The sequence below is a fragment of the Chiloscyllium plagiosum genome, unplaced genomic scaffold (assembly GCF_037043375.1).
Source record: "Chiloscyllium plagiosum isolate Xiang-an unplaced genomic scaffold, Cpla_swu_hap1 HiC_scaffold_20, whole genome shotgun sequence".
NCBI lineage: Eukaryota > Metazoa > Chordata > Chondrichthyes > Orectolobiformes > Hemiscylliidae > Chiloscyllium > Chiloscyllium plagiosum.
The window spans coordinates 25985281-26004991 of record NW_028270158.1 but is presented as its reverse complement, the minus strand read 5'-3'; the positions used below and the strand labels follow the sequence as shown (position 1 = coordinate 26004991).

Below are 19711 nucleotides of genomic sequence, written 5' to 3'. Positions count from 1 at the left end.
CATTTAGCACCAATCACAGCTTCTTTGACCAAGCTAAATCACAAACCAACCTTCCCAGGGAACTCTGGGCCAAGAGCATTAAACCTGTTGTTCAATTGTTGCAGTCCTTCAAGAACTTGTTCAAAGGTAGAAGACAGGTGGTGGTGGAGGGTTGTTTTTCAGACTGGAGGCCTGTGACCAGTGGAGTGCCACAAGGGTCAGTGCTGGGTCTACTACTTTTCATCATTTACATAATTGATTTGGGTGTGAGCATAAGAGGTATAGTTAGTAAGTTTGCAGATGACACCAAAATTGGAGGTGTAGTGGACAGCAAAGAAGATTATCTCAGATTACAACAGGATCTTCATCAGATAGGCCACTGGGCTGAGAAGTGGCTGATGGAGTTTAATATAGATAAATGCGAGGTGCTGCATTTTGAGAAAGCAAATCTTAGCAGGACTTGTACACTTAATGGTAAGGTCCTAGAGAATGTTGCTGACCAAAGAGACCTTGGAGTCCAGGTTCATAGCTCCTTGAAAGTGGAATCGCAGGTAGATAGGATAGTGAAGAAGGCATTTGGTATGCTTTCCTTTAATGGTCAGAGAGGGGAAAGATATAAAAGAGACCTAAGGGGCAATTTTTCACGCAGAGGGTGGTGCGTGTATGGAATGAGCTGCCAGAGGAAGTGGTGGAGGCTAGTACAATTGCAACATTTAAAAGGTATCTGGATGGGTATATGAGTAGGAAGGGTTTGGAAGGATATGGGCTGGTTGCTGGCAGGTGGGACTAGATTAGGTTGAGGTATCTGGTCGGCATGGACAAGTTGGACTGAAGGGTCTGTTTCCATGCTCTAAGACATCTCCAAGACTCTATGATTAATTGAAATGAATGATTTATACAAGCAATGCAGTTCCCATCCCATGGGTTGGTGAATAAATAAACCATGTGAGGGGTGCAGTGTCGAACAGACCTTTTGAAAGCATATAATTTAAATTATGGGGTGTTGATTGTTTATCATGGAATTTAAAACCATTGAAACTGTCCAACTTCTCTTGTATTTATGCTCCACAAGAACCTCTCATTCCTCTTCTTTTAATTATGTTCAATCTTGTGTGTATCTGGCTTTCCCTTAAATGCATCTACACAACTGAACTCAACTATTTAATGTGGTATTGTATTTTAATTGTTCTGAAGAGATAAATCTCTCCCACTTGTAAAATGAATTATTTAATAAAATAGCCATTTTATATTTATGATCGTTAGCTTCAGTCTTCCCCACAGAGTAGATGATGTAGCTTTACATTCCTCAGATCACAATCATGACCTCTAACTGGGAAGTGAATGAGGACATGGACTGTTCTCCAAGTGTTAGATTGACTAGCACCATTCACAGCTCGGACTGAACAGAGAAATGGGCCACTTGAAGTGCAGGAGGTGCTAATGGAATGATGTGTGCTGTGCTATAATTGCACAGGGAGAACAGCATTAGGGGAAAGTACTGGTTGTTTATTTTAAAAGCTACACTTAAATTTTAAAATGTTCACAGTACTTCATTGAGTAATTAAAATGGATTCAAAGTCCTTATATGCAACAGGTGGTTAATCATTCACAAAGATCCAATGACCATTTACCATAAACTGGTTCTAAACTGGAAATCTGGTCAGAATCTGCATAATAAACTGGTACTAGAACATCAGCTATCATGCCTTGCTGTAAATATGGTTTACAAGCAACAAATGTTCAGTGTGAATTGGTGATTAAATGATCATTAGGTTTTAAAGTCTTAAAGAGTGCAGGTGAAAAAAGTAGCTAGGGTTTACAAAATCTTTTGCTTATGGTGTTATCCCATAGACTGCTGGAACGTGAAGCTTTGCCTCCAGTTGTCAACAGTTTGGTGCTGGTACTATTGCCTCAAGATCATGTGTCCCATTTCAGATCCTTGAGTATGAAATCGAGGCTGACATTTCCAGTGCAACACTGTTGGAGTACTGCCATTGTTGAGAGTATTGTCTTTTTGGATGAGGTGTCTGTCCAGAGCTTGTCTGCTCCCTGACATCGGCGAGATTCGACAAACCACTTCCCATAACCTACTTACTATCCTGGCTAACATTTATGGATTATTTGTAGATGACCTCATTGCATGCAGCAATGTCATACCAAAAAACAATCTGAGTACTGTGTTTTCTACATTACAGCTAGTTAAAATAGTACTTACGGTATTGCTAATGTTCTAAAGTGTTTTGAAACAATTTGGAAATCTGAAGAACATTATATGATTGTAAAGTTCCCTTTTGTAGTATGATGGGATACATTTAAGCATCACACCTTGAACCTGAACTGTTAGCATGGCTTTAGTACAATACTACTATTTGACTTGGCTTTGACCCAATTATTGACTTTGCAATTTTAACTCTAAAGCAATTACCTGCAGTCTTGACTCCAGAGAACAACGTTATACATGCAATTCAGTTTCTGCTGATGATGTTTGACTATGTATGTTAGACGAAGGTTGCTGGACTGTTGCATGTACTGGGATATTAGAATACCCATACAAATTTCTTTCAAGCATAGATTTGTTTCTCAATTCTACACCATACCTGACACTGTGTTGTGCTCTCCAAAGAATCTACACTGTTGGAGGTGTGGAATGTTTGGTTAAGAAAATAAGGCATTCAAATTATTTTATCTTCATAAAATGCAAATAGGTACACTTAGAATATTTGATGAAGTTTAAATCCACATTCCTATTAATTTTGCCACCAGAAACCCAATGTGAATTAAATCATTCTGGATGTAGGTTTGTTTACTGAACTGGAAGGTTCATTTTCAGACATTTTGTCACCATACCAGGTAACCTCATCAGTGAACCTCCGGATGAAGCTCATTATATCATTCTAATTTAGGACTTATCAACCAAAGAGACAATAGTGCTAAGACTGAGGGACAGGATGTACATGTATTTGGAAAGGCAAGGACTGATTAGGGATAGTCAACATGGCTTTGTGCGTGGGAAATCATGTCTCACAAACTTGATTGAGTTTTTTGAAGAAGTAACAAAGAAGATTGAGGGCAGAGCGGTAGATGTGATCTATATGGACTTCAGTAAGGCTTTCGACAAGGTTCCCCATGGAAGGCTGATTAGTAAGCTTAGATCTCATGGAATACAGGGAGAACTAGCCATGTAGATACAGAACTGGCTCAAAGGTAGAAGACAGGGTGGTGGTGGAGGGTTGTTTTTCAGACTGGAGGCCTGTGACCAGTGGAGTGCCACAAGCGTCGGTGCTGGGTCCTCTACTTTTTGTCATTTACATAAATGATTTGGATGTGAGCATAAGAGGTACAGTTAGTAAGTTTGCAGATGATACCAAAATTGGAGGTATAGTGGACAGCAAAGAGGGTTACCTCAGATTACAACAGGATCTTGACCAGATGGGCCAATGGGCTGAGAAGTGGCAGATGGAGTTTAATTTAGATAAATGCGAGGTGCTGTATTTTGGGAAAGCAAATCTTAGCAGGACTTATATACTTAATGGTAAGGCCCTAGGGAGTTTGAGAGGCATTTGGATGGGTATATGAATAGAAAGGGTTTGGGGGGATATGGGCCAGGTGCTGGCAGGTGGGACTAGATTGGGTTAGGATATCTGGTCGGCGTGGACAGGTTGGACTGAAAGGTCTGTTTCCATGCTGTACATCTCTATGACTCTATACCTGAAGCAAAATACTGCATGAGCAGGAAATATGAAATGGAAATAGAAATTGTTGGAAAATTAATGGGTTAATCAGTATTTCAGTTTGGTGAGCTGTTGTATAATCTTGTATTTTTCACTTTCTAATCAACTTTGAAGTAGGAGCAGGAGTTGGCCATTTACCCATGAGCCTGTTCTGTTATTTAGTAAAATCATGGGTGAACCAATGATAGGCCTCAACTCCACATTTAGAGATCTATCAGCAGGAACTTAACATGGGAAAAGTGGGAGGAACTAAAGGTTTGTGATGGTGGAGGGATGAGTGATTCAGTGAAAAAAAGCAGGAAGGGGGTCAGGTGATACACTGCAAAAGCAAGTATAAGGAAAAAAATGGTATCAAGATGTGTAAATGTCAACAGCAGGACCATTCTAGCACTTGTTGCCTAAAGAAGCAGGAACAAAGGGTTATGATGCACTTGCCAAGACTCCTAGGGCCAATTCATTTTAGAATATATTCTCTTGAACTTCAAAGAGAACAAGCTAGCAAGTAGATGTAAATGGAACCTGGTTATGGGGTGTTATTTGCTCTGGGCTTTTATGTTCCAGTATTAATTGCAATTTTGTAATGTTCTCCCAATGTACCTGGCTTGTTCTGTGGCTACATCCAGTCACATTAAACTTCTTTGATAATGCTTTTTTTCATAATATTGAATGCAGTAACACCTCTTGCTTCCTCATTTCTATCTCATCCTAAAATTCTAAATGCTGCATTTGTAACAAATTGATTTAGTCTTCCACGTCTTGCTTTCCTATGTTTGAGCACATTTCTCTGGCCAATCTCCTCGTACCCTGCCCAACCATTCTTTTGTTGCATTATATCCCACGATTCCATTTAATACCTTGTCATGTGAAAAGTGAGTATCAGAGGGCTGTTCTCTTAAAAGGTATTAGATGCTGTTCCTTGATGAATGTTTTGCATAAACCATCTCAGGAGAGGAGGGCTGCTACACTTAAATGAGCGAACTAAGCATAGCCTTAGAATCTAACCTGAGACCATTCTATTTTGGATTACTCTGCTTGCTATCAACAACAATCTGTATGTATATAGCACCTTTGACACCTTGAAACATCCCACAGCATTTTGGGAGCATCTCTGAACTAAATTTGGCATAAGTCCCGTAAGGAAATATTAGGACCAGGTGATCAATGGGGTGGTCAGAGGCAAGTTTCAAGAAATGCCCTCAATGAAGCAGAAAGGTTCAGGGATTGAATTCAAGAGCTTTGGGTTTAGTCTACTGAAGGCATGGCTATTCAGTGGAGAAATAATGTGAATGTGCAAAATGCCAGAATTGGTTGAATTTGCGGGATTTTAAGGTTGTGGAGATTAGAAGTAGCGATTTGAAATTAAAGGCATGGTCCCAAAGTCTTTTCTACCCCCCCAAGTAATTTATCTTCTACACTTTGTACAACAATCATTTTAATTGAATAATATGTTTCTAAAAATGATTATTGACATGTTGTTCCAGTATCATGATGATAATGATGGGAACTCCTAAGGCTTCTAAGGTTCTGTATATGTTTTCTGCATTAAACAGTCACTCATGGGGCTGTATTTTCCAGGGATGTGTGTGTTTCATTGTTTGCCACATAGATAAGATTTGAAGTTCAGATTAGGATGCATTAATCTATCACTCGCAAAGGCAGGCAATGTATGTTACAGAAAGAATGCAATTATTGCCTATCCTGCATAGCAAAGTGCCTTGAATATGACATTCACTATGAATGTCAGTTGTGTTGTATTGAATTATGTTTGATAAAAGCACATTTAAAATTGATAAAAATACACATTTGCAAATGCCACAAAAGTTGGTGGAAAGGGAAGTTGCAAAGGGATGCAGTTTACAGATGAGATTGATAGGTTACTTAAGTGGGCAGAACAGAAAAAAACCCTTCGGTCCACTCGTCCTTGCCGACCAGATATCCGGAATTAATCTAGTCCTAGTTGCCTGCATTTGGCTCATATCCCTCTCGACTCTTCCTATTAATGTACCCATCCAGATGCCTTTTTAAATGTTGAAATTATACCAGCCTCCATCACTTCCTCTGGCAGGTCATTCCATAAGCACACCACGTCTGTGTGAAAAAGTTGCCCCTTAGGTCCCTTTTAGTGCTTTTCCCCTCACTTAAACTTATGCCCTCAAGTTTTGGACTCCCCTACCTAGCAAAAAAATCTTGGATATTCACCCTATCCAAGCCGTTCATGATTTTATAAACCTCTATAAAGTTACCCCTCTCCTCTGATGCTCCAGAGAAAATAGCCTCAACCTATTCACCCTCTCCTTGTAGCTCAAACCCTCCAACCCAGGCAATACCCTTGTAAATCTTCTCTGCATCCTTTCAAGTTTCACAACATCCTTCCCAGCAGGAAGACCAGAACTAAATGCATTATTTCAAAAGTGGTCTAACCGATATCTAGTACAACCGCAACATGACCTCCCAACTCCTGTACTCAATGCACTGACCAATAAAGGCAAGCATACCAAATGCCTTTACTACTCTGTTTACCTGTGATTCCACTTTCAAGGAACTATGAACCTCCACTCCAAGGTCTCCTTGTTCGGCAACACTCTTCTCTCAGGGTTGCTTTGGAACTCCTTTGCACAGAGAGCTGTGGGGGCAGAATCTATATTTAAGGATGAGCTAGATTGTTGATCAGTAGGGGAATTAGGGGTTATGGGGAAATGGCAGGAAAATGGATGTGAGGAATGTCGGATGACTCATGATCCTATTGAATAGCTGAGCAGGCTCGAAAGGGCCAAACAGCCTACTCGTGTTCCTATTAGTTGCACTTAAGTTTAATGGCTAAACATTATAAAATTATCTGTACAGGGTAGGCATGGCTGTTGTTAAATCAATCTTTTACACTAAATTATATTTTCAGTTATATTTTTTGCTGTGTCAAAATTTACAAAGACATTGCACAAGATCTGACATTTTCTTAATTTTTTTCAAAAAACGACCTCCTGTTGCTATTGAATTTGCTTCAATCACCTTTTCTCACATGTTCTAAACCTTTGCTGCCATTTAGGAAAAAGAAATCCTAATTTTCCCTCTGGATTTTTTTATCTGAAATCGCTGGCATTGTTTTGAAGTGAGAGTTCTGATGATCTGGCTATCACTCTTCACTGAGCCAACATTGAAAAGTCCAGGTTATGTCTTAATTACTGGTTGTGAGATATTGCTGTGAGGATGCCAAGTGTTTAAGTTGTTCCAATAATAACCTAGGTTGTATTCAAAAGCAATTCCTTGTCCATGGGCTATTTTTCCAACTTGGCTTTTTTTTGTTTATGCACATTGTTAATAGGTGTTTCATTGAACACGGCTCTGACCTGGCTAGAGTACCACACTCTCAGCCAGATAGGTTGCTTTGTTTAATTGTCCTAACCTGGAATAAAAGAAAACCAATTTGAATAAGATGTTGTCAGGTGGCCTTCAACAAAGAGGGTTGAACGTTAATGCCTATTGCTTATTTCTATGCTCTAAAAAGGGCAATCTGCTTTCATAAGCAATAGAGGGATTTTTGATATCAGGTTTGAATCATTTGGATTTAAATTAGGGAGAATAAGATTTTTTTAATTTGCATTTCTTTAAATTTCACCTCTCAACAGATATACCAGCATCTCCGACACTACAGCTCACCCAACGAACAGCGCTACATTCTCCGAATCCTTTTCATCGTTCCCATCTATGCCTTTGACTCCTGGCTAAGCTTGCTTTTGATCAGTAATGATCAGTACTATGTTTACTTTGACTCTGTGCGAGATTGTTACGAAGGTGAGTAACCATTGTGATAGTGGAAATTAGCAATTTTTGATATGTTAAATTTTAAGCTGTTGAGAAAGAGCCATTATAATAATGCTTAGTGGTCATAACCTTTTGATCATTTATTGGAGCATCCCACCCCCTCTCTTGTCTCTTTCCTCCCCCATCAGCCACATTTGGGGAGACAAAAACAGAAATAGCCGGTGAAACTCAGCAGGTCTGACAGCATCTATGGGGAGAAAGCAGAGTTAATGACTATTCATCAGAACAGAAAGGTCACTAGACTCAAAAGATTAGCTCTGCTTTCACTCCACAGATGCTGCCAGACCTGTTGAGTTTCACCGGTAATTTTTGTTTTTGTTTCAAATCTCCAGCATCCACAGTTCTTTGTTTTATTGAAATTTAATGAGAACCTGTTTGCCACAATAAATGTGGGAAGTGGGTGGGTCATAAGGATATACATGAATTCACAATAGTGTTGGATTGGGACTGTTAGAAGCAGGAAGTCACGTGATGAGATCATCAGGAATATGTATAACCAGAATTGATACCCGTAAATTACTGTTCCAACTGAACACCAATCTAACCCACTTTAGAAAATGTCAAGAGCCAACCACATTGTGAATTAGTCAGTTGAAAGATGTTGACGAATCTGTTGAGGTAATACTGAAACCAGGTGCCTTTTATGGTCACTTTTTCTAGTGCCACCCTTTAAATAGCCATCGGTGTCCTGTTTTAAAACTTGCTGTGGTAACATTTTAATTCATAGAATGTTGGATTAAGACTCCTGTAATATGCAGAATTATTTCCTGGATTCTGTCTTTGTTGTACCAATTTTTTGGCATGTTCGTTGTAATTAATTTTGCTGTGTAAATTGTAAACTGTTATGCTGAATACAGAGAAGGTGAGGTAAATATAGTCACTGTTTATTTATATTGAAATTCCTTTGGAGAATATTTTGTTGTCAGTTTCTTCAAAAGGATTAAGAACTACTTTGTATACTTTCTACCCCCACCCTGGAGAAGGTTATGAAAAATGTTTGATTCACATGTTAAACACGAAGACCAGAGTCATTCTCTTTTTTTTCTTCATCTGGATGAACAATGGAAAATAGCTGTAAATCTACAAACATTTCAAGTATTCAGAAAAAGCCTTCTATGAAACTGATAGATCTCTTCAAACTCTGCATTGGTAGATCTTCAAAACATTACGTCTGAAACTGTTTTTTTTTGTTTAGCCAGCAAAGATACTGGGTTAAGTAAACATCTGCAGTGATTTTTTGTTCAATGAAAGATTTTAAGTTTGTTTAATGGTCGGTTATTGCTGAAAGTTATAGTATAAGAGAAGTATCTAAGTTATTGTTTTGACGGTATCAGAACAGTAAATTGTATAATTATTATTGTACTGAGGACTTTTCATGTACAGCTTTGTTAAAAAATGTTTTTTTATTCATGGGATATGTGCATTTGCTAGCAAGTACATTATTTATTGCCCATCCCTTATTGGGTGTGAGAAGATTGTGGTGAGTGGTCACCTTTAACTACTGCAAGCTTGTGCTTGTAATCTTGTAGTGCTTTTAAATTTAGAAAAAAAACTAAGGATTTGACTCAGCAATGAAGGAGTAATGGTCATGTGTTTCCAAGTTAGAATGGTGGAGAAGAACTTGAGATGGTGGTATTTCCATTTACCAGCTGTTTTGCTTTTGGCAGTAAAGGTCACAGATTTGGAAAGTGCTGTCCAAGTTGCTGCAGTGTTTCATACAAACTGCTGCTGCCATGGGCCAGTAGTGGAAGGATTAAATTTATATGGTGACAGATGGGCTGTCATTCAAGTAAGTTGTTTGCCCTGGACCATGTTGAGCATCTTCATTATTGATGGAGCTGCACTCAGCTGGGAAGTTGGAGTATATTCCATTATACTACTGACCTGTGCCTTGTCTAAGACTTTGGGTAGTCAGAAGATGAGTTTCTAGCTGCAGAATACCCACTCTCTGACAGTGGTTAAGTGGCTGATCCAGTTAAGTTTGTGCGGGTCTCTTGAGCCACAGTAGTAGTGTCCCTATTTCTGGGTCAGGAGGCCTCATTTCAAGTCAGAGTTTGAAAAGTGTGTCATAACATCTCTGAACAAGTTGATTAAAAATTGCTTTGGTTAATATTGTCATGCAAGGAATGCAATGCTATTGCGTATCAAGAGGAGTGGTTAGATACTTTTAAATCATCATTGTGTTGCAGTTATGACATGAGTGTTATTTGCCAGTTAGTAGCACTAATCTGAATGTTTTGCTGCATATGAACAGAAGTTGCTTCATTATCTGAGGGATTGCATTAGTAAATGCAATCTAGAGTGAATATTTCCACTCCTAACTTGCTGTTGCTTGAAAGTCATTGAAACTTGTTGCTTTCACCTGATCAGCATCTCATTTCTCTCATCATATTTATTTTGCTTCCCTTTAAAAGCACCCAAAAAGGATTGAATGAACTGGATTTGAGCTCCATTTGCTCCAAAGCTCCAAAGTTAATGCCTTAAGCAGATTACACCACATATGCACTAAATCTTTTGCCATTGTGCTTGCATTACAAGTAGCTTTCCTTTTTGCTGCTGACATTCACTGAATGGTAAACAAATAATGAACTTTGTGTGACAAGGACCACAGGTTCAGATTCCATATTACATTTAACTCAGTCATAAGGTGGTTAACCTGGAAGAGCAGGTTTGCTTTTTGGGTGTGTCTTACACAAACACCCAAAGGTGTATCCTCATCTGTACTCAGCATCTCTGTGTGAAGATTGTATTGCAGTGTTACTGTTCAGAACTCCAAAAGTTGCTGTGGAGTTTATAGCACTCATTTATAGCACTGCTATGGTTTACCATAGTAGTGCTATAAATGAGTTGGCATGCATCAGAGTCATTGGGGTACAATTAAATCTTCCAATTTGACTCCGCTGACTCAGGATAGACAAGGAATCAAAACTTAAAAGTTATAGCCTTCACTTATTACGCTAGACTTTATCACTGGTGCAACAACTTACATTCTTATAACACCGTTAATGCAATAAAATGTCCCAATGTGCATCACAAATGTATTATCAAAACTAATTTGTCATCTAATAAGGCCATATTGGGAAAGAAGAGAGAGCGAGGCAGAGAAATTTGTGGTGGAAAATTCTAAAGCATGCATCTTAGGTGGTTGACAGCATGGCTACCAGTGAGGGGTCAAACGAAGTCAGGGGCCTCACAAGGCCAATGTTATCAAAGGATCTAGATGATCTAACTAATTATTTGATCTAAGGCCACAAAGGCTTGTCTTGATGATGCAAGACCAGATAACTAGCTTGACAGGCTGTTTTACAGCTGGAAGATGAAGGCCAGTATCCCAAAGCAATTCAATCCAGGTCTTTTTCCTTCAAGGTTGGTCAAAGAGAGTTATTAACGTGGGAGGAAAGCAAAGGGCCTGAGATTCTACGCATATGAGTACTAACGAAAACAATATATGAATGGCAGAATCACACTCTATGCTCAGACAAGACCTGGAATATGCAGAGAAACTTTCTAATTAGGGCCATCTCCTGGGACCCATCCTTACCTCAAGAGAAGTGAATCTTTACTACCGATGTGTCAATTTAACTGTTCGAGATAATTGGGTGCATAAATGCTTTATAAATTTTAATTATTGAATCAGTTAGAACCTCTGGAGTCTGGGGTTTCCTTTCTGACATGCAAGATTGAATTTCCTCTGCCAGGGTTGTCTTTGAATTATGTATGAATGTACATCTGTTATGTTTCCCAATCTGTGGATTTCGAAATATGTTACCTCCAGTGTCAGATTGAGAAGCTAAAATGCAGCCAGAATTTGCAAAAGCAAAGCTTGAGTGTCTTATTTCGACCAAAGCTAACTGTCTCTTTAAAGTACTGCAGTGAATGGAGGTCTTCAAATGTACCATCAGTGATCTCATACAAGGTAACAGTAATTAATGGCACACTTTCAGAATAAACTGATTTATCAAACAGTAATATTTTAGTAAATTACTTAGTGATCAATAATTATTAGATTTATTCCACTGACCAGCTCTGGAGAATTGTGCAGTTTCTACATGATAAAGAAAACAATCATTCCATGGAGCATTGTACTTCCTCCCCAACTCTTCCCAGAGCAGAGCTGTTTTGGAAGATTCCATTTATAGACATTCTGTTTAGGAACAGAGTACATGGACCTTGTAAGGCAGTATTTCTCCTCAAAGTACTTTTATGTAAAGTAGTCCAACTTAACAACTCAGCATAACACATCACTCATCATTTGTAGATGTCAATTACATTTGAATGCTGTTCTCTTGGTTGAATAGATTAATCCAAAATCAGTCACGTAATTTGTTCTCTGTAGCCAGCTGCTAGGATCCAGCACTAATGCTCTTCATTAGTCCCATGGTGATCATACAATGTTTTGCTGTTTACTACAGCAGTGTTCTCTTTATAAGGTCACTGTAGAAGGGGCTTAGTTGCCTACATGCTTAACAACAGTGGCGATTAAATCAAAATGACTCAATATAGTAGCAGGAGCAGATTAAAGATTATTGAGGCAGAGATCTGTTTGTTTGCTGAGGGAGTGGAATGAACGGAAAGAAGGAAGTTGAATCTCCTATTTAATTTTCCTTCATGTACACTGTACCACCAATCTTTCAGAGGTGGATGATGCAGCTATTCTCTTATCTAATCTCAGATTTCTGCTTGTCAATCATTGCATGATATAAAAACAATTCAGATTCCTTATGGGGAAGGAAAGGTGGAGAGTCAAATTTCCTGCCCCTTCACACATCCTTTGCTCCAAGTTGATTTGGGATTGGTTAATGCATAAAACCAATATGTTGCCCGTGCTTCACATAAATATTTGTTTATGTAATTGGAAACATCACCAGTTGGAGCTTACTTTCGCACACCAGTGAGATTAGATTTCTAATGCTTGGTTTGTGTTTGCATTATACATTGACATGCACCTGTTGTATTTTCGTTTGGTCTGTTAAACAACAAATAACCTGCAACGTGTATTTAAATTATTGTGTTAAGAGATGAAGGGAAAGGCACACTGAAAAAGCAAAGGTTTGTATTTATTATATCTAGCTTAAAAAGTTCATTAACTCATGATGTCTCTATATGGAATAGAAATTTCATGATGTGCTGTTTTTGGTGCAGATTGTGATTGATTGACTTGTTTCATGGAGAAAAAACACATGAATTAACAGTAATCATTTTTAGTAAGTACAGAAAATTAAGTTCCAAACAATTTGAAGAACCCCATCATCTTGCACCTCCCTGGCATTCCCTTTTCCTCTACCTCTGGATAAAATTATCCTCCTATTTTATTATAAATTTCTGCAGCAAGGTGTAGTAAACAGAGATATTTGCAATTCCAGTCACTTGCAGAGAGGTGATGCCCAAGTATGACTGAGGGGGGAATTACTCAATCTCCATTCTGACTAAGAACAGTTGTAATACTCTATGCAGACGTAAAGCTTTTGCACTAAATGATTTTAACGTTTCCAATCTCCTTCCTTTGGGCTTAGATAACACATATACCATGAGTCAGACTGAATTACAAATTTCGTGGGACGTAGCTAGTGTTAGAGGTGCAGCACTCCAGCTGGGGTTGAATATGATGCATGGATCAATTTGTGGAAATAACAGCAACTTGTGTTACAACTCTATGTTGTTCCTTTAACATAGTCTCAAGGTACCTCACGGTTATGTTATCAGGCAAAATTTGACTTTGAACCATGCAAGAAGAAGAAATTTAAACTGGTGATCAAAAATTATTTTGAGGAGTGCTTTCTAAAAGGAGAATGATGTTTAGCGATCTGAAAAGGATATTCAATAGCTTAGTGTCTAGGCAGCTGAAGGCACCACTGCAAATGGTGGAGGGAACTATCTGGAATGGACAAGAATGTTACATATCAGGCAGTGTGTTTAATTGCTTAACGTTGACATTGGTACCAAAGTTTTATTTCTGAAGTATTCCATTCCCTGTGTTCTTTAGTGAAACCTACATGCTAAGCTGAGATAACACCCTGCTGTAGAATAATGAACAAGTCCTATTATGCTAACACATCATCAGTGATGCATGCTAACATGGGGGACCTGTGAAAAGCCTCCATTGCTGATGACTTGATGAAGGAACTGATCATGGATCTAGACATGCTGTTTCAACGGAGCACAGAGACTAACAACTTTCAAGAAGTCTCACTCTAGTCTATTTGATCTCAGCAGCTCTTCACTGACTATAGGTACGGCTGTGTCTCTGTTTAACAGTCCCACCTAAAACTCCAATGATATATAACAGAGGTCACAGACTGGTGCCCTGCTCCTTTTGAATAAAGAGATATCCTGCCTGGACGTCCTCCTTTCAGTCTGAGTGGCTTATTGTCATTCTTTCCACCAGTTATATTTACCGGGTGCTGGAGTACAGAGTATTCTGGGTGTTCCATTACACCTACAAATCTGTGTACCTCAGCAGGTTTCCTTATTCCATTGAATTCCTTAACTCCACAAGTCAGCCTGCAGATCAGAATGCTCCAGCTATAGTTCTTTAACAAGCAATTCTTTAGTTTAACTTAAACCTTCTTTACGTTCAAACATGACAGCAGCCAGCCTGATACAGTGTCTCTTGTGCTGAAGAGGTTAATGTACTGTAGGATTAATTCTCTGGGACCCTTTGATTAGCCAATTGAGGTCTTCTATCCCAGTTTTCCTGGATCTCTTGACTTCAAGCAAGACCACTTCAAGGTATGGCAGATTTGCTTCACACTTTATTCCCTCAGTGCTTCTATCCAAATCTACAACATGATGTTTTCCATAAGCACTTTTTTTACATCATGCTTCTGTTTAGAGTTTCACAGAGGTTCCACATTCTTTGGATCCCATTGATGGTCTTCCAGATGAAGTGAATTACTATAATGTACCACAGTGCCAGAACCTTGTCTTTTCAAGTGCTGGTGATTTGCCTCCTGAGTCTACCCTTCATTGACTCCTCTTCAGTGCCTTCAAGTGTATGCCCTGGTTCTAGCAGTTGTGGCAGATGATATGTCTCACTAGTTTAAGATTGTGCTTTCCAATCAGCAAAAAGTGAACCACAAATGTTCTAACCTTCCTGGAGATGGGCTGACAAAAGAGGAAAGAAACAGCTTGAATGGTGGGTTAGTGGTAGTGACAGAAGTTTTAAGCAGTAAAATGTTAGAAATGTTAATGATTAAACACTATGGTTTTATAGGGATAGACTGAAAGACTTGGCAGACAAGATTGGGGGTGCGGGGGAATTGTGTAGGATAATGGGTGAATTCTAATATGGTAGTAAATAGTATCCATTACCTGCAATGCCTGTTGACATGGAGCGAGGGAATATCTGCAACTAAGACTGAACGTTTAGGATTCCACCCATTTAAAGTATAAAAAAGTAAATTCTTCATAATCTTAACAGACCATAGGGTTGCTTTCTCATGAGAGAGAGTGGGTCACTACATTTCAGGTGAGGGGTGAGGTTGAGAGGAGAGTCCTTCAAGGAAACCTCAGCCACTGTGGGAATTGAACATATGCTGTTGGCATCACTCTACATCAGAAACCAGCTGTCCAGCCAACTGAGCTCACAGACCTCCAGTTAAAGTATATAGTGTAAATGGTCAAAGCTGATCGTTATGATTATGAACATAGACCTGCCTTTCTCAACAACCTTAGTATGATCTCACTACACCTGCTATGGACTCCATGGATAATAGGTTAACCTAATACATACTTGAAAGGTTATTGGCCTGGGGCCCATCCTGCTTGTTTGGAATGATGCTTGCCGCAGATGGAACAACGAATAAAAATAGTTTAAAAGGATAATTGTTTCTTGTTTTCTTGAATTGATCTGTGCTGTCTTTCTTTTCAGCTTTTGTGATTTACAATTTCCTCAGCCTCTGCTATGAGTACCTGGGTGGAGAAAGCTCAATAATGTCAGAAATCAGAGGGAAACCCATTAAGTGAGTTGTTTCCATCTTTCTTATGCATATCAACCTCGACACTCACAAGTTTTGGATTTGAAGGCTTCCACTTAAAAGCAGAGTACCATTATTAAAAACACTATGGATCTGAAATAATCACTAATCAGACTTCCTGTCCATTCAGCACAGAAAAACAAATATAGCCAAAGACCAAAACAAAATATTTTTTTCTTTTAATAAAATCACCGCTGTTCTTCTCAAACATATACCAAAAAACAGCAGGGAGGTCAGCAGTTCATTAGTTGCATTTTTGAATTTTCCTGAACCACCAGTGAAATCAATCCAGGATTACTGGATTGAAGACAGGTTGAAGACTACATTTGAAGTTGGGGATTGTAGGCTAACTGCAAGGAATGCACTGAATTTTTGGAAACTGTTTTGGTTAGGCATTATCCAAAAATCATCTTTACAGGAAGGGAGATTCCACTGTACAACTATTCTGTTCTATTTCATATTGTCTTTCCCACGTAGTGATTAATCCAATCTCAATCATTCCTCTTTTGAACACAATAAAATAATTAGATTAGATTCCCTACAATGCGGAAACCGGTCCTTTGGCCCAACCAAGCCACACCGACCCTCTGAAGAGCAACCCACCCAGACCCATTTCCCTCTGACTAATGCACCGAACACTACGGGCAATTTAGAATGGTCAGTTCACTTAACCTGCACATTCTTTGGATTATGGGAGGAAACCGGAGCAAACCCACGCAGACACAGGGAGAATGTGCAAACTCCATACAGACAGTCACCCAAGGCTGGAATTGAACCTGGGATCCTGGTGTTGTGAGGCAGCAGTGCTAACCACTGCACCACTGTGCCGCCCCAAATGATAGGTCTGTTTGTAAAACAGTTAATAAAACTATGAGTGTATAATAGTTTCTTTGTAGATATAGTATACCTTCCTTATTTCTGTCTCATTCCAGGTCCAGCTGTATGTATGGAACATGCTGTCTGATGGGTATGACATACTCCATTGGATTTTTACGGTTTTGTAAACAGGTGAGACTGTGAGAAGTCTGAGTGCGTGTTTGTATACTTGCTGATGATTAGATAGCAATTCTGTTTTCACTTGCATCCCTTGGTCAGTCAGTATTGATCCATTTTTTAATGACCATATGAAATAGCACCAAACATTTTACTGGAATAGTAAAAGGCTATTTGATCCATGCACAGATTACATACAGTCTACAGCAAGACTACTCAGATTTAGATAGCACCTTTTTTTTAAAAGCAAGTCTCAAGGTGTTTCATACTAGGGTAATCAAACAAAATTTGATCGAGCCACATGAGATATCCAGATAAATGATTAAAAACTTCATTAAAGAGTTTATTTGGAGCATCTTAAAAGAGAAGGGGTATAGGGAGGCAGTCCCAGATCTTAAGGCCTCAATAGCTGAGGGAATGGCCTCCAGTAGTTGACTGCTGAAATCAGAGCTCTGTAAAAGTGCAGAGATCCTGGAGGGCTGTAGAACTGGAGGTGTGTATTGAGATTGCATCTATTTATACATCTGTTTTTTTAATTTGCATTTCATATGTGGCTAGTGTCTAATGTACAGCGCTGTGATAATGCTGATTTGGAGGTGCCGGCGGTGGACTGGGGTGTTCAAAGTTTAAAAATCACACAACAGCAGGTTATAGTCCAACAGGTTTATTTAGAAGCACTAGCTTTCAGAGTGCTACTCCTTCCTTAGGTGGTTGTGTTGGGCATCTACCTTGTTGGAGATGCCTTTGCCTGACACTTGCAAAGTGCAAATGTTGTTTTCCACTTATCAGCTCAAACCTGAATATTGTCCAGGCCTTGTTGCATTTGGATATGACTATTTCAGTATCTGAGGAGTCATGATTGATCCTGAATAATGTGCAATCATCAGTGAACAACCCCACTTTTAAACCGATGATGAGTAGATGGTCATTGAAATACGTGATGATGATTGGGCCTAGAGCACTATCCTGATGAGGTTCTGCAGTGATGTCCTGGAAGTTTCCTCTGTACCAAGTATCACTTCATCTGATGAGGAGCAGCGCTCCAAAAGCTAATGCTTCCAAATAAACCTGTTGGACTATAACATGGTGTTGTGAGATTTTTAACTTTGTGCTGTGATAGCCTTTTTATCAACTCATTCCCATCCCTTTGGTATTAAACTATAGTTATATTCTAATTCATAATACCTAAATATTATTAAACAACACTACAAAACATTACTTACTTATTACATCTTCACTATTCATTCCTAGCTTGCATCTCTGCAGAGAAAACATTTGCTCCAGGATCCATTGATTATTTGCCAGTTTCCATTTTGACCTATGCTTGTATTCCCTAATAAAATGCATCTTTACTGGAAACATCCAGTGTGGTAAGAAACATTTAAGCAGTGTGAAGCAGAAAACAGGCTGAATTTTACTAAAATCAGCCAAGTGTCAACTTCATGGAGTTTCATAGAGGGGTTTCTCTCTGTGTGTCCTAGTATGTTTTCTCTGCTGCTGACCTCTTTATGTATGCACAACATTCCTGTAGTGCTGTGTTCACCAGTGGCAGAAGTGTTTGTTGTTGCCAGGATCTTCAGGATTTGTGCTTCTGGCACTGTTTTTTAAAGCCCAGCTGTGCAGTATGTTAAATGCAGCCACCCATTAGTAGCCCTTCACAGCACACACATGGGAGCAAATTTAACAGGAAGTCTTCTGAGGGCACATAAATGGCTCTGATGACTCTTGTATTAAAACAGATCATGTTTGTAAATGTGTTGCCACATACATCATCTACCTGATCAGCTGACATTGTAACTGCTGCTACAAGAATCAAGCTCCAGAAGGTACCTTTCCTAATAGTCAGACCACATTAGAAATGCTTTCTCCCTGGCACTCAGCGTAGCATAAGATGTTCTCGTTGTTAAATGTGTGAACCTCGCGTTGTAAAAGCCACAAATGGTTCTTTTTATATTTTCTAACCAGCCTGTTCCAGAGATGTCATTACACACCTTTTTGAAGTAGGTGGAACTTGAACCTAGGCTGATGGGTTAAGAGTTAGAGACACTACCACTACACTACAAGGACTGTTAACTATTGTAGATGATATGTACTTCTGCTATTGAGTGGTGGCAGAGGAAGTGAATGTGGATGTAATCATTCGGGTTGCTTTGTTCTGGATGGTGTTAATCTGTTTGGAAACTGTTGAATTTACATTCATCCAGGCAAACGGGGAGTATCCCATCACACTTCTGATTTTATGTCTTGTAGATGGTGGACAGGCTCTGTTGAGTCAGAAAGTGAGTTATTTGATGCAAGATTCTTTGTCTTGGACCTGTCTTTGTAACTACAGTATTTGGCTACTCCAGTATAGTTTCTGGTCAGTGGTAAATCCCAGGATGTTGATAGTAGGGTATTCAGTGAGGGTAATGCTATTGAATGTCAAGGGGCAATGATTAGATTCTACCTTGTTGGAGATGGCATTTGCCTGGCACTTGCAAAGTGCAAATGTTGTTTTCCACTTGTCAGCTCAAACCTGGATGTTGTCCAGCTCTTGTTGCATTTGGATATGACTATTTCAGTATCTGAGGAGTCACAATTGATCCTGAATAATGTGCAATCATCAGTGAACAACTCCACTTCTAACCTGATGATGGATGGATGATCATTGAAATACGTAATGATTGGGCTAGAACACTATCCTGATGAACTTCTGCAGTGATGTCCTGGAAGCTTCCTTTGTAGCAAGTTTCACTTCAGCCAGCAGACAGCTTCTCCTTGATTTGCTAGGACTCATTGATGTCACACCTGGTCAAATACTGCATTGATGTCAAAGTTCAGCTGTTTTGTCTATGTTTGAACCAAGGCTGTAATGAGGTCAGGAGCTGAATGGCTCTGGCAGAACTCAAACTGAGCATCACTATGCAGGTTATTACTGAGCAGGTACTGTATGATAGCATTACTGATGACCCTTCCATCAATTCACTGAGTATACACTGGTGGAGCAGTAATTAGCTGGGCTGGATTTGTGTACAGTACCTATTTGGGCAAATTTCCACATCGGCAGGTAGATGCCAGTGTTAAAGCTATACTAAATTTGCTTGGCTATGAGCACAAGTTCTACAGCATATCTCCAAGACAATTGCTGGAAAGTTGTAACAGCTCATATCCTTTGCAGTATTTGCAGCCTCTGTCCAGTTGAGAATTGGCAGACTCGATACTTGTCTGCAGTGG

At 39.2% G+C, this 19711-nt stretch overlaps 1 protein-coding gene across 1 annotated transcript in view; it reads left to right on the top strand.

Moving 5' to 3' along the window:
- Nucleotides 1–19711, top strand: part of tmem184a (transmembrane protein 184a) — a 46282-nt gene that overhangs the window by 11350 nt on the left and 15221 nt on the right. Inside the window, exons 3-5 of the mRNA XM_043711834.2 lie at nucleotides 7334–7499; nucleotides 15400–15490; nucleotides 16438–16513. Coding sequence (XP_043567769.1) covers nucleotides 7334–7499; nucleotides 15400–15490; nucleotides 16438–16513 — 333 coding nt within the window. The remainder of the gene's footprint in view (nucleotides 1–7333; nucleotides 7500–15399; nucleotides 15491–16437; nucleotides 16514–19711) is intronic.